Here is a 14,043-nt window from a genome sequence, read left to right as displayed (position 1 = left end):
TCCAACAGAGAAATGAATGTATTATAAAAAAATATATTAGAACTGCTTGCCCATATTTTCCTTATTGCTTCTATTGATATGCAAATTCATGGACAGCTTTTAAGTAGGAAAGATTACTACAAAAGGCTTTTTTATACTTCTGTATGTTTCATGTTGAACAATCTTCTTGGGACCCAGCAGAACACTAACTGAAGCAAAGGAAAAGTATAATTTGTAATGCTGTTTTCTTAAAGTAATGCTTTTGTCTCTGAGATAGTGCAGACTTCAAGGATGTCATGACTATTGGGAAAGTTGGTTGAAATGAGCTTATTTTAAGGTGGAGTTTCTGAATGTGCATTCTGTAATGCTGACATAAACTCAGAAGTTAAGCAAAGTATAATGTACATAGGTAAATCACCTCATTGATTTAAATTTATCTCATTTGATAGACTGATTAGCTGCAGATGACTGCCAGCTTAATTGTATATAGGAAGGACTGTATTTTCAAACTACTTTTGAATGTATTATGCCTTAGTAGTATATCATCAAAGATTTATTGCTAACTTTGTAGCTATATTTCTTCATGCTCTTTTGATTTACATTCAGATGTCCTCATGGAACTTTCCTTATTAGATTAACAGATGCAAAACTTTGGGAAAAAGTTTTAAGATGGTCCAAAGCCGTTGCCGGGCAATTCTAGAAATTGTCTTGTTTTCAGAAGTTTTCTTTCTCCAGTTGTGGAAAAAGCTCCTGATGCTATTTCTCTTGTTGTAGCCCTTTTTTTGTAAAAAAAAAAAAAAAAAAAGGTTGTTTTTTTTTTGTAATTTGATAGCAAAGTGTGGAGCAGTATATTTAGTAGCATGGTAATATCTGCCTCAACAATGCCCCATTTTTGAAGACTTTGCCGCACCCCTGACTGTCGGGGTCCCTTCCTCCTGCCATGTGGTCCAGGGAGAGCGGCCCTGGGAGGGGAGACACGGGGTTTCCCTGCCCCTGCTCAGCCTCGTTCCCATTGGTTGGTTTGTGTTCCCTGCGCGGGCAGAAGGACCCTTGGTCCCGTGACTGGAACAGTTCCTGGGCAGAGCTCCGGCCATGCGGCTGGAGAAATAAACATCTCTGAAACATCTAGCAAGAATCTGGCCATAGATATTTCTTTTCCACGGGCCTCGTTGACTAATACACGTGTTGCAGTATCTGCACTGTAACACCTGACTAATATGGCAAAGCTCCTTGCAAGTGTTTGTCAGGTGTTAACAAAAATCCTCTACATTAGACGTTATTTGCATACCTTACTTAAGATTGTGTTGTGGTGCCAAGTATTCATAATAGTCTGTCTCCTAGCGTTGTTCATACTGAGAGCTCAGGGTTAGCCCAATGTATTTGTTTCATGTGCCATCCAAAACTCTGTAAATGTAGGACAGATTTGTGTTGTACAGAGCTTTTTGGGTATAAGAAAATTAGGATGAATGGTTCTGCATGTTATTCAAACAACAGACCCTATCCTGAGCAAGGAAACTAACTATAGTCAACAACAAATATTCAAGTAGTGAGAGAAACCAGGACTCATGCTTAGTTCCAGTTCTTGTTGATAGTTTACAGTTTGTCAAAAAATCCCTTTAGGATGCTGTGACCCAAGCTCACAGGTCACAAAAAAGTCATGACATTCACAGGATGGCTGCTAACACAGGTGCTGGATATATAAGTTGAAAATCACTGTTCAGTCTTCCACTTTCTTTTCTTCAGGTATTTGTTGGGGCATCTGCAGCCTTATGGTGTTCACAAAGACAGCTTCCTATTACAGTTTTTGTAGCGAATGCTAAAAAAATGCATGTTAAAAATTGCAGTGATGGTTAAAAATTTCTGTGGCAGTAAGCAGTAGTCCCCAAAAAGAAGACTGTTTCTGTTTAAGATGGACTTGTGTAGTAGGTAAGGGGAACATTGTGTTTGAGCCCTTTTGTGTGTGTTCTGTTCCAGAAGGCAGTTCAGATTTGCATGTTCCAGCTTCAGTGAAGGGCTGACTGGAGGTACCTGTTGTCCAAAATAACTTCACAAGCAGTTTCCGTACGTTCATGGTTCAACAAGGAGATTTATTTCTTTCACTGAGTAACAACTGCATTCTGTAGAAAGAGAAAGCTCAAACTTACCTACAGCAATTACTTATTTGTTTAGTGCCCAGTAGGGTCTTCATTCCTGTGTGCAGTTATAACTGTACAGGGTTCAGATGATCTCAGTTACAGCACAGTTTTTCCAGCTTATTTGATTGCAGCTGTAAAATCTCCACTAGGATTGTGGCCTTAGTGTGCTATAAAAAGACATTTTGAACAGTACAATTGGATCTTCAGTGATCAAAATTAATCTGTGACATCTGTTGGCTTTCATAATTAGTATTACCATGGAAAATTTTGGATTGAGGTTTCCTGTCTGTGTGTTCTGGAGCCATGCTACAAGACCATGTAGGAAACCAGAGAGCATTCTATTTCTTTTATATAGCTACCTGCCTTTTAATGAGTATTGTACTAGAGGAGGCATTTGAAAGGTATCAGTGTGTGTAAGTTAAAAGAATTTTTGTTAATTCTATATGAATTATAGCTTGAACACTTCTATAAATGCAGTATTTTATGAGGGTTTAATTAGTGGGATAGTGAATTAGGCCTTCTTGTCCAAATCACTTTTTATATCTAAGAATTAAATTTGATCTATCTTTGCTTTTTATGGCAGTTGTGTTTGATGCAAAGGCAGTATCTGTTATATGATATTCTAAGGATGGAATAAGAGCAAGTTACTGGCATGAATGTGAAACGTCATGGTTATGAAAGTGAATACAGGCTTTTAATTTAATTAAAAGTAGGCATTTAAAAAAATAAAGTGAAAGTTAGCTTTCTCCTAGTATTTGCTGTTAACATCTATGCTGGTCTTTACTGTTCAGTTTCTCTTCTGTTAGGAATAACTTTCAAACTAAGCAAAATGCTGGCAGTAGTCCCTATTATCTCATAGTTTGTTAAATACTTTCCTAAATCTTGCATTTGCATTGTACAGATCAGATAAACAAAATGAGTGAGATTTTTGTAGGAGCAATGAAATACTTTTCCCTTGAGAGAAAAGAGACTATAGTGTAGCTGATAAAACACTCACTTGTATTGATTCAGGGGAATGTAAGGGAAATGCTCTGGATCCATGTGGTTTCCTTTCAGAAGGATACTGCAGGGAACAGCCAGCCAGGGTTTGAAGCCAGCACAGTAGCTGCAATAGCAGCCAAAGAATTGGTTAGGGGAGCTATTGATACCATGAAAGCCCTAAAGCTGTCTTCTTTGTGAGCATCTTCCATCTGTTCATGATTTCTTCTAACCCCTCTTTCCCTTCCCTTCACTTACTTGATATTCCATTTAGCAAATTCCTTTTCCTGCATATCCACCTAAATATTGCAACTTCAAAAGACTTAAATGAGTAAATAGGTTACAATTGTCTGGTCTATTCAGCTTGTTTGTTCAAATCCTTTCCATTACTTCTGATTTTACAGGTTCACAGATTCTGGGGGTTCTTTAGTCAGCTAACACAAATCCATTCTTAGATATGATTGCAATAAGTGGGAGTAATATTAATAAACATGTCCAAATTAAGGAATAAATGTAGTTATTGCCTCTGTGATTCTTCCCAATTTCTTAGTAAGCTTTATTTTTTTGTGCAGAGACTTGAAGGGTGTTATAGTCACTCTGAGTGATGATGGGCATCTTCAGTGTTCATACCTTGGAACTGATCCTTCACTCTTCCAGGCTCCTAAGGTTGATTCTAGGGAAATAAACTATGAAGAAATGAATGCTGAAATGAAAGAGCTTCAGAAAATCATCAGGGAGGCCACAAAACCACAAGGTATACTTCTTTCTTATTCTGTGTTTTTACATACTTTTATATTCCTGACTTTCCTTTTAGCACTTTAAAATATTTTGTTTTCAGGCTTTACCCATAGTTACATTTCTGTAGAAAATTTAGTATTTAAGAAAAATAAATAAAATCCTAGACTCTAAGGCCTTTGGATAAACGGTTTTTTCTTTGTATTTTCATAATGCTGTTGGGAGGTTCAAGATGTTTATGTCAGGTTGCAGATAATTCTCACTAGTGCAAGGGTTCAGAATAAAAACTTGACAGTGCATGAACCACCCAAAAGAAGAAAACTTGGAGAATTTCAACAATCTGATGTAGTTAGGCTTCAGAGACTGTAAAAGTATTGCCAAATTTCTGGTTTATTATTACAAGTGACTTCTTAAGTTATGAAATTAACAAAAAAAGACTTTTTTTAAAGCAACTTTTCTGTTGGTTTAACTATTCAAAAGATTATTTGTAGAACATAGTGACATATTGTTACCCACATAACTGATGATGATAAGTTCTGGAATTTATGTACATTGCTAATAACTTGCGTTGATTTTATTCAAGTAAGGTCATGCAATTTCTACAGAGATCCTTCAAAGTTTGTGTTTTCATAACTGAGTTTTTAAACAGCCTGACTTGCTCCTGGAATTGGAAGCATGTGATTTTACAGGAAACTATGGAAAAATCTTCAACAAATAGAAGGAAAATATTAAAATCTTCTCTTGATGATAGTTAGCAGGTTCTTAAAATACATTAAAGAAACAGTCATGGCTTTCTGTGTGAAAAAAAAAAGTGAAAAAGCTTGCAGTTGAAATTCCTAGAAAATAAAAATTATTTATCTGCAGGCATGAGTTTGATTCTACAACACAAAGATTTTTTTGTTTTGTAATTACATGTAATTTCATCCATTATCATGGTAGACTAATATCAGGATTTTAATTTTCCAAATCCAGTAATGTATTATTTAGCATATAGATGTGGATAAATTCCACTGATTTTTACCACAGTCCGTCCTTACTGGTATTTGACAATTTTGTCTGTCTGTCATAACCAAAGGAAAAAATAACATGATGGAAAGAAGAATTCCATTTGAAGTGAATCAACTTCAGCTTGTTAGTTTCAACATGTTGTGTGGAAGCTCTAAAGAGAGAGAAAGGAACTGTAGCTGTCCTTTTAAAATTTTGTAATAAATGTCATGGTATGAATGACAAGCTTACCATGAATATTGTTGATCTTTTTCACCATTTCTTCTTCTGAATTTCTTTTTCTTCTTCGATTTGTCTAATCTGATCTAAGTGGTGTTTTCAGATGAGTTTTTATGAATGCTCTTTTTGTTGTGGAGAGATGCTCTAAGGATGTTGTGTTTGGCTTTAACTGGATGTAAAACTTGTAGGAGAACCTTTTTATACAACAAAACTTATGAAGAATGCCTGTCAATTTTGGATGTTTTGGCTTTGTTTCATTTTGTCGTTTTTTTCTTACTACTTCAGCTCAAACCTTGGTTGCCATTAAGTTACTCCTAAGCACAATCTTTAAAATGACCCGTTGACTTTCCTGTCTTTTGAATTCATGCTTGTGCAGTAAGAGCTTGTGTTGTTTTGAAAATATCTACCCATATATGGAAATAATTTTTCTTTGTTTCATTTTGACTTTCAAACGTGGAAGGTATTTAGAATTAGGTCATTGTATTAAAAAAACCTTAGAGTAGTTATTTCCATAAATGTCTTGTATTTCTGTCCAGTGCTGACCATTAAACTGTTGAACTTAAGCTGTTTTATACATTTCAAAGAATAAGGATTTACATTACAAACTGATGAAATATTTAAAAATCTTAACTGTTATACTCACTTAAATCTAATGTTACTTGCATCAGTCTGGACGACATAAGTGATTAAACATAACGTGTTTTGGCTCAGTTTAATAGTAACAAAAAGCTGATACTTACATGTAAACTTTGATTGTGATCTCTGTTATACTTCTGATAGAAAAATGACTGTATGACAGAGGTTGCATCATAGTTAGCTTGAAGAAGCAACCAGAAGAGAAATTATTAAGAAGGGATAGAAAAAGAATGGACTGTGCTGAGCTATATGTAATTGGCAGAACCAGTTCTTAGCAATTCTGGCAGTATGAAACAGGCCTAAACTTCTTTTCTATGTGGTATTGGAGAAATGTGTTTAGGTTTTGCTTTTCTTTCTTGTAGTAAAGGGAGGCATTTCTCTCTGAGCACAAGAAAATGAATACTTATTTTCTGTCTTCATCAAAATCTTTTCCCTTGACCCTCTTGTTAGGAAGAGATAATGTGCTGTCTGCTAGTTCTAGGTCATTTTCAGGACCCTGTGTGTAATAAAATTCTTGCAGCTTTCTGAATGTGCTCATGCTCTCAGTTATTCAGTTGGTATGTTAATTGTCCCTTTACATCAACTCTTTACTCGTTGTTACTTTAGGAACTATGTATTTCCTGTTCAGATTTTTCATTTTCCAATACATTTAGTATGTTAGAAAACAGAAGTGCTTTTCAGAAAAATGCAAATAGCCTAGCACTGTACTTCCAGACTATTAAGAGAAGGTTATGTAATTCCTCATGGTTTCTAAGGCTTTAATTTGTATAACTTTTTTTTTTGCATGTGTGAATCTGCATAAGGTTTTGTATCATGAATATCAGTGAGTTTGTAGCATTCTTTGCCTTGCATGTTGATAGTCCTGGGAATCATCTGGTAACACATTTTAATCAAGCCACATGTAATGGTCTATACATAAAACTTTGATATACCTCCTAATGCAGAGAAATGTGCTGAAGATTAGACTGTTTGAGAATCTTTCTTTGTTTAACATACTCCCTATCAAATTATTTAGATGAAAGTGCCATGAGATGTGGGGTGTGTTATTTTGGAGGTAGTTATTCATCGTAAGTATATTGGCATTTACATGTGAGGACAAAAGTTTAAAAATAGCTTACAGTCTCTGAAGATCATGGATATTATGTGTAAAATCTTGTTACAGAATGCATCTAAATCCTTTTTCATATGTAAATCAGAAACTCAGAATGAGATCCAGGTTTAAGCTGTGTGTAGAAATCGTGAAGCTTCTTTGGAAGTTTCCAAAATCATATGCATTGCTATTTTTTCTTTATACTAGTAGATGTAGATATGTAACTTTGAGATTTGATGATGTTGAAATTGTATTATTTTTAGAAATATAGTTGAATGTTTCTTAAAGGAGAACTGATTTGCTTTTGCTTTTTTCTTTTTCTTCCAGATGTTTTGCCTGAATCTGAAAAACAGAGAGATGTAACTGTCACAGCAGAAGTTTCACCTGATTTGGATGAAGAATCTGTATGTACCTGTTAAAAAAGGAAATTACTCTGAGAACATTGGTTTCACATGAGTAAATAATGATTGATCATGCATAGTGATTACTATTTATATTTGTGGGACTGAGCTTCATGGCCCTTAGTTTTATATTAATTAGAACCCACTTTTATTAAAGATTTTAACTAGAATTACTAAAATTATTTATCTTCTGTCTGGGGATCTTTAGATTCTTGGCTGAGCAAACATAAGTGAACAAGAACTTAGGATCTGGATTAACTTTGTAGTGGTGAGAAGTTGTACTGGTGAGCAGTTGTTAACATTGGGGAAAACAGTAGAAGAACCCTCGGAGCTTTCAAAGACAGAATACTCAAACCACTCAAACTGCATTGTAAGAAATAATCTTTCTCCAAGCTGTCATTCAATATTCTTTGGTGTTGCAGCCTAATTAGTTTATTCATGTTGTATATGTATGTAGTTTACAAAAATTATTCAAATTAAGATTTGGGAGAGCTTATATTGTCTTTTAAGACTCTTCAAACATTTCAGAACATACTAGGTCATCTATTATTAGCCATTTCTGGCCACTAATTTCTGGAAAACTGATTTTCCACAGCTACTTACTGTTTAAAAAATACACAAGGATATTATTCTTTGATAAATGGACCTCTCTAAAATGTGTGCTAGTGTCCTAGCACTTGTCTGTTGGAAAAAGAACAGTGTGACATGGTCTTGGCTAGCTGCAATAATCTCTCACAACACTTAGAACTGTTAGGTTCACAGAATGCTCTAATGCTGCTGTGCTCATTTGCTCAACCTTCCAGATGCAACTGGTCTCTTTCATATGTAAGTAACTCAGTCTATCAATCAAACCACAGTCTTGAATCTTTATCTGCCCATGTATCTTAGTTTCCTGTGTGGTCGGCTTTTCTGTGGGTTCTTTCAGTAGATGCCTAGGAAAGAAAAATCTGGTAAAATACTTTGTGGGGAAGGATCAATAAGCAAGTGTAGGAACGATTTTAGGGCTTCTGCAGTTACCTTGGAAACGACAGGATTTCCGATGCTACTCCTGCACTTGTGAAAAGATTGAAATTGCGATGTGTGTGATAAAAGCAAAGAGGATATAGACATATTGATTAGATAAGCAAGTGGAGGACCATTCTGTTATTTAACACCACCTCTTGTGTGTGGCCTCTTATCCAGGAAATCCAGGTGATTTCTGAAAGCTGAATATGATAAGGGTTCTATATCTTTATACCCCTTCTATTGTTTCACGATCAACCACTGGTTGCCAGAGAGCATGACAAGCCAGTATGACAGTATCTGTCTTTTTTTAGCTGAAAAAGGTGCACAATGTACAAATGCAAGTCCTACTTCTAGAACCCCGAGAGCCTATTATCTTCCTGACTTCTTAGGAACTTTGGCCCTTATATTGTTTTTAATTTACTCTTTTATAATGAGAAGGTGTAAGTTCAAGTCAGTAATTTGGTATTATAGCAGAAGTGAGAGAAATGTTTCTTTATAAGAGTTTAAATGGGAACATTTTCTGTAACTGTACTGACTGACCTGTTTCAAAATGAAATACAAGCATAAAATAAAATTAAAAATAGACCACAAGGTCAAGATAAATTTTGAAGTAGAAGGAATTGCCTACTGCAATAGAAATTAGCAGGAGTATCAAAGTGCCTGCTAGAATTTTCTTTTGAAGTTTCAGGTATATTTCTGATTATAAGATAGTGTGTGATGATTTTATAGTACATGCTATACTGTGTATATAATATATTGGCAGATTGGAAGTTACCTTTCCCTACTGAATGGCAGAAGGTATTTCCAGAATTTGAATAAATATACAGTGAAAAGTAGTGTGCCAAACAAAACAGTTTCAAATATTCATATATACATCAGAGTATATTAGTTTCTTATATATACAACATTCATGACCTTTTGCTATCCTTTTTGCAGGCAATTTCAAACAGAGACTTTACATTTTCAGAAGGAACTCAGAAATTTATTTTGTGTATTTTAATCTGTCATAGGAATGATAAGTCCTTTAATGTTAATTCTGTATTTACCAAGTTGATGGTAGGAAAGTAATATTGCTTTTATTGTGTTTTCTCATTCATGTGGAACATTGAATTTACTCTGTTTTCATCTTTTTCTCCACAGCAAGCCATTGACAGTGAGGTAAAAGCAGGGGCAGTACCATCAGTCACAGTAAAGGTACTGTGCCTAACTCAAACAGCAGCATTTGAATAATGGTGGCAAATTGTAACAAGCCTGTCACTTTCTGTGTGTTTCACTTAGAACATGAAAATGAGTGAAGTTTGAAATGCAATATATACTTAATTTTTTTCTCCTTGGTATGACAAGGTGCCATTCTAGCAAGCCTTCTGCTCCAGTCGGAAAGTGATTGCAGTTTTATTTTTGATAGGCTTACCAATAAGCAGACACAGAAACATTATTTGGATGGAATGAAGTAGTTTTTGATGTCATGAGAATATTTTTTCCAACAGCAATAAATGTTTGGTTACTGAAGGGGGAAGTTTATAATCTTCAGCTGCCTTTTTAGTTGTCAATAAACAAAAATAGACTTTCTTTTGTAAAAAGACTTACATAGCTTTAGCTATTTAAAAAGAAAACTAGGAAAATCTAACTAGAAAATTTCAGTTTGTCATGAGACCTGGTGCCTGTAACTGATTGTAAAGAAAGTGTGCGTTTGCGTGTGTAAGTGTAGGTTTTCCTCAATATTGCCTAAAAAGGATAATAATTTTTATTTCTGACTTTAGGATGATCTCCTAAGAATATCAGTGGAGTCTCCTTTTTGAGAGCCTTACAAGTTTTCTTTCTGTCTTGAGTGAAAAAGCTGATGTTTGAACCAGATCCCCTCAAACTAGTGTGGTTTACTTGGTCCAACATCTTTCCCTGCATTTTTAAGTGCTAAAAATGATACAGGATAAAACCATTATTCTGATAAAGTCAGTGATAATTTTATCAAATAAACTATATATTTATATATTTCATAAGATTTTTAATGGGAAGACTATTAATTACCCATTCTGTTTTCTTGTTTATGCATCCTGTACCTTTTAGTGAAACAAAAATAGTAAATGTGGGAGTTACCATGCATTCAATATTTTCTAGAATCTTTTTATGTGATAAGTTCCTATAACTGGTGTATTGTTAAACCTAAATCAATGTTGATGTTAATTATGTTAAAGTAGTCAAAGACTTGAGTAATTTTATGAGTAATAGTATTCTAAACTGATTTAACCTGGCTGTAGTGAGCTCCTTGGTAGGGCAGCAATGCAAAATAGATGATATTAGATATATGGTCTCTGTCTATGCAGACCATATTCAGATCTCAGTCACCATGATACTTTCATTTTAGATATGAGTTAGGGACACAGTTTTGATATCCATTGGTTTTGCAGTGAAATAACTGTATCCAATAGAAGCAATGAGGACCACTCTTTATGTTTAGCTGAGCTCTCAGTGTCTGGAGCTGTTGTGCTGAGTACCCTGTATATTGATTTCCTTATTTTGTGTGCAGTAAAAAAATCAAATAAAACTTGAAGTTGTTCAGAAGACTATGCATTGCTGTTTGCAGTTAAAGGAAGTGATTTCTTTGGTTATCTTCGATTTTATTCTTCTTGGGGTTTTTTTCTGCTATAGTCATCTAAAAAATGCAGAATTTTATATTTGTTTGTGTTAGAATGAATGCTCATGCCACTTGCATGGTATTAACCCTTCAATTAATTCTTTAGCTTTACTTTGTCTTGGGTTAAAATGACAAAACATGAGAAATCCCCTCAGGTTTTTGTAATCTTCAAGTTACTGTATATCATTATTGGATGTGAGTAAATGGGTATTGTAAAATGAAAATATTGGGGTTTTGAAGTTGAAATTTTAAGTTCTTAAGCATTGTTGCTTCAGTGGTCTTTTCAGATTTTTTTCATCTTTCTGTTGGTTATGGACTTTTTTTTTTCTGCTGTAGAGATTAGTTAGTTGCTTTCTTTAAATACTTCTGTATGTCTCTTGATCTAGATAACAATCCAGAGCAGAGTGACTGCGCAGAAGCCAAGCCTGGCAGTGTGTGTGCAAGCTCCCTTAGCAGTGACCTGTGACCAGTTTGTCTTTGGTGATTTAGGTAAATTATGGCAGTATCATCACAGCTGTTGTATTCTATTACTTTTTCTGAGGTTGGAAAAGGTATAGTCCAGCTTCCAGTGAGTGCATTGTTGCAGATACACAGCAGTTAAAGCAATTACAAATTTGCCTTGCCTGCACTCCACAGCTTCTAGACACTGCTTGGTGGAGGAAGATGAAGTAGAAACGAATGGAGCTGTTTCCTTGGTCGTGGTATGATGTGTGACAGGTGAAGGGAGGCAGGGTGGCAGCCTCATGATGGAGGCAAAAAACGCCCCAATTGTTCTGCAGTACTTCTGCTGGGTTGTTTTGTTTTGCTGACATTTCTGTCTGTGTACAAATGGCAGTCTTGATCTACAAACAGGCACAGTAAGTTTGTCTGCTGGCGGTCAGTCTAGAATCCGTTCTCAGCTTAGGGAAAGAGCATTTAGGGATCCTAGCCTTTTTCTAACTCCGTTGGTAAGGCTGCAGGTGGGATTGCCTTTAAGACTATGTGGAGCTGAAGATCAGACAAGTGTGCCTGCTGCTTCAGTTATATTATCCATGTTTAGTGTGCTGAATTGTTTTATAGGTTATGCTTCAGTATGCTTTGAGGCCCTAGTTTGCCTTTTAGAAATGAAGGATTAAAAAAAAAACACATACAGTGATTTGATAAAGGTGAACTAATGGAAACTATCATAATTTAGTAGAATAATTACCAAAGTGCTAGAAAATCTGTTGCTTTCATTTGGACGCTGCTATTACTTGATTTAATTTTGTATTATTTTTAGAACCAGATTCATCTGAAACTGTGGTCCTGTCTGTCTTTTTGAAGGAGAATTGTTGTCCATCAGAGCTAGAAGGAACTTGTATGGTTTCATATAATATACCAACAGGTAAGCCCCTGGAGACTTGAAAGTGATTTGCCTTTTTTTTGAGGCCTTTTTCCTTATGTATTTCTTATAAATGTTCTTTTGAAAGATACTGGAGGCAGTGGTAATTAAAGAAATAATGTTTATCTAATCTTCAGTTTTAGTTAATGTTTTGTGTTGCATCAACCTATGTAATTGGTCTTAGAGAGGTAAAATCATGAGCTTATTTCTCGGGAAACAGCTGTAACAGCTTTCTCACTCTGTCCTATCAATTTGCTTCTGTTCTGCTCCTTAAGGGACCACCTCTTGGAGTGAGAAGTTGATTACATCTTTATGACTATTCACCCTTCAGGTTTGCCAACCAATGTGACGATAATGCCTCCCCACAGAGAATGAGATCTGAATAAGCACTGGGAGTGATTATTCCTCACTTCCTTTTTAACAGATGAACATATTCATTCTGAACAAATAAACTAACCCAAAGAAATAGAAACCAAGGCATTATTTTTTAATGTTTTAATGTCCTAGTGATAGAATATGTAAATTTTTCCTGTTATCCGTGACCAAAGATCGATTAACTTAGTGTTCTACACACACTCTTGTGAATGTGTCAAGCTACTGAGAAGCTCTATGTAGGCAGGGCTTCCATGTTAAATGCTGCATAAACTAGTTAAATTCTTTACCTCTTATTGCTTGGCTTTGCTCCTGCACCTCCTCCCCTGTTGTGGTCACACAGTCACCAGTTGTTTCTCAGCCGGATTTGCTGATTTGGTTCACTGTGCAAAGACAGAGCTGTGCCAGCACAAATGGAGTAGATTGGCATCAAAGAAGTGCATGTGAACTTAGGGCTTCTGTGAAAGGTGGTGATCTTGAGTACCTTATCCTATATCAGCACTTTTATGTTAGCATTTTGTTCGTATCACTTCACACTTGAAACACTGTGCTTATGATGGTAGTCTAGGCTTTGCGATGGCTGAAATGTTTATTTCTAGAAAAATAATGTGTATTCCTTGTGAATGAGATGCTGTGCATTCATAACTGTCCAAATTTGTGATGTGGCCTTAGCCAGGTTTTGTGGTATGGCTGAATAGGTAGGACACTAGTGAATGTCTTGGATCCTCTGATTTTGAAAGCTTGGTGGTTTTTTTTTTTCTTTTGCTGGTCTTGTTTCTGTAATTTCTCTTTGTAAGACCATAAAATGAATGTGTTATTTCTTTCAGGTAATACTAATAAAACTTGCACTTGTAGTTTAGATATTAAGTTGCATTTTGCAGGCCTTTTGATTAGGGAAGTAAGAAAACCTTGCATCTTGAGTGTGTTTGAGGGTTTATATGCAATAAAAAAAAAAGAACAAGCAGACATGACATCTAACAGAATTATAGAAAATGAAAAATAAATTTTAAAAACTATCTTTGGTGGTTGGATTTGGAAGAAGTAAAGGAACATAATTTGGGTTAGGGCTAGGATCTGCTAATTTTTTTCATATTTATTTAAATTATTCATCTGAGATAATTCTGTGGAATTACATACAAATACTAGTGTTACTTGGCAGTCAAATCCTTAAGTATAATAGACTAGTAAACAAACTTTAAGTGCTTTTGTGACTTCATTTTATCTGAACAGAGACTGTTTCCTCTTCAGTTTTTTAAGATGTCCATATTTGTGGCCAAATCACTTTTCAGTCTATCTCTGTGGGATTCATACAGCTGAAGCTTAATGAGTCAGTCACTTGGATGGGGTTGCACTATTGATGAATGTGGTCTCATGTCTTTTTTTTGGCTAGTTTTATGTCTTTATGTATTGTCTACTTAACAAATGTGGCTTAAGTTCTTAAAACCCTGTTACATTTCCTGTTTTTTTAAATCTGAGTAATATCTTGTATTTTTTTT

The 14,043-nt window shown here is 35.2% G+C and overlaps 1 protein-coding gene across 3 annotated transcripts in view; it reads left to right on the top strand.

Annotated features, from left to right (window-relative positions):
* Positions 1-14,043, top strand: part of BBS9 (Bardet-Biedl syndrome 9) — a 298,687-nt gene that overhangs the window by 49,193 nt on the left and 235,451 nt on the right. For all 3 annotated transcript variants that reach the window (XM_039548173.1, XM_039548172.1, XM_039548174.1), the window contains 5 exons: positions 3,665-3,846; positions 7,105-7,181; positions 9,324-9,377; positions 11,202-11,304; positions 12,074-12,178. In XM_039548173.1, coding sequence (XP_039404107.1) covers positions 3,665-3,846; positions 7,105-7,181; positions 9,324-9,377; positions 11,202-11,304; positions 12,074-12,178 — 521 coding nt within the window. The remainder of the gene's footprint in view (positions 1-3,664; positions 3,847-7,104; positions 7,182-9,323; positions 9,378-11,201; positions 11,305-12,073; positions 12,179-14,043) is intronic.

This window comes from Corvus cornix, chromosome 2 (assembly GCF_000738735.6).
Source record: "Corvus cornix cornix isolate S_Up_H32 chromosome 2, ASM73873v5, whole genome shotgun sequence".
Lineage (NCBI taxonomy): Eukaryota > Metazoa > Chordata > Aves > Passeriformes > Corvidae > Corvus > Corvus cornix.
This window is presented reverse-complemented; position numbering and strand designations above follow the sequence as displayed.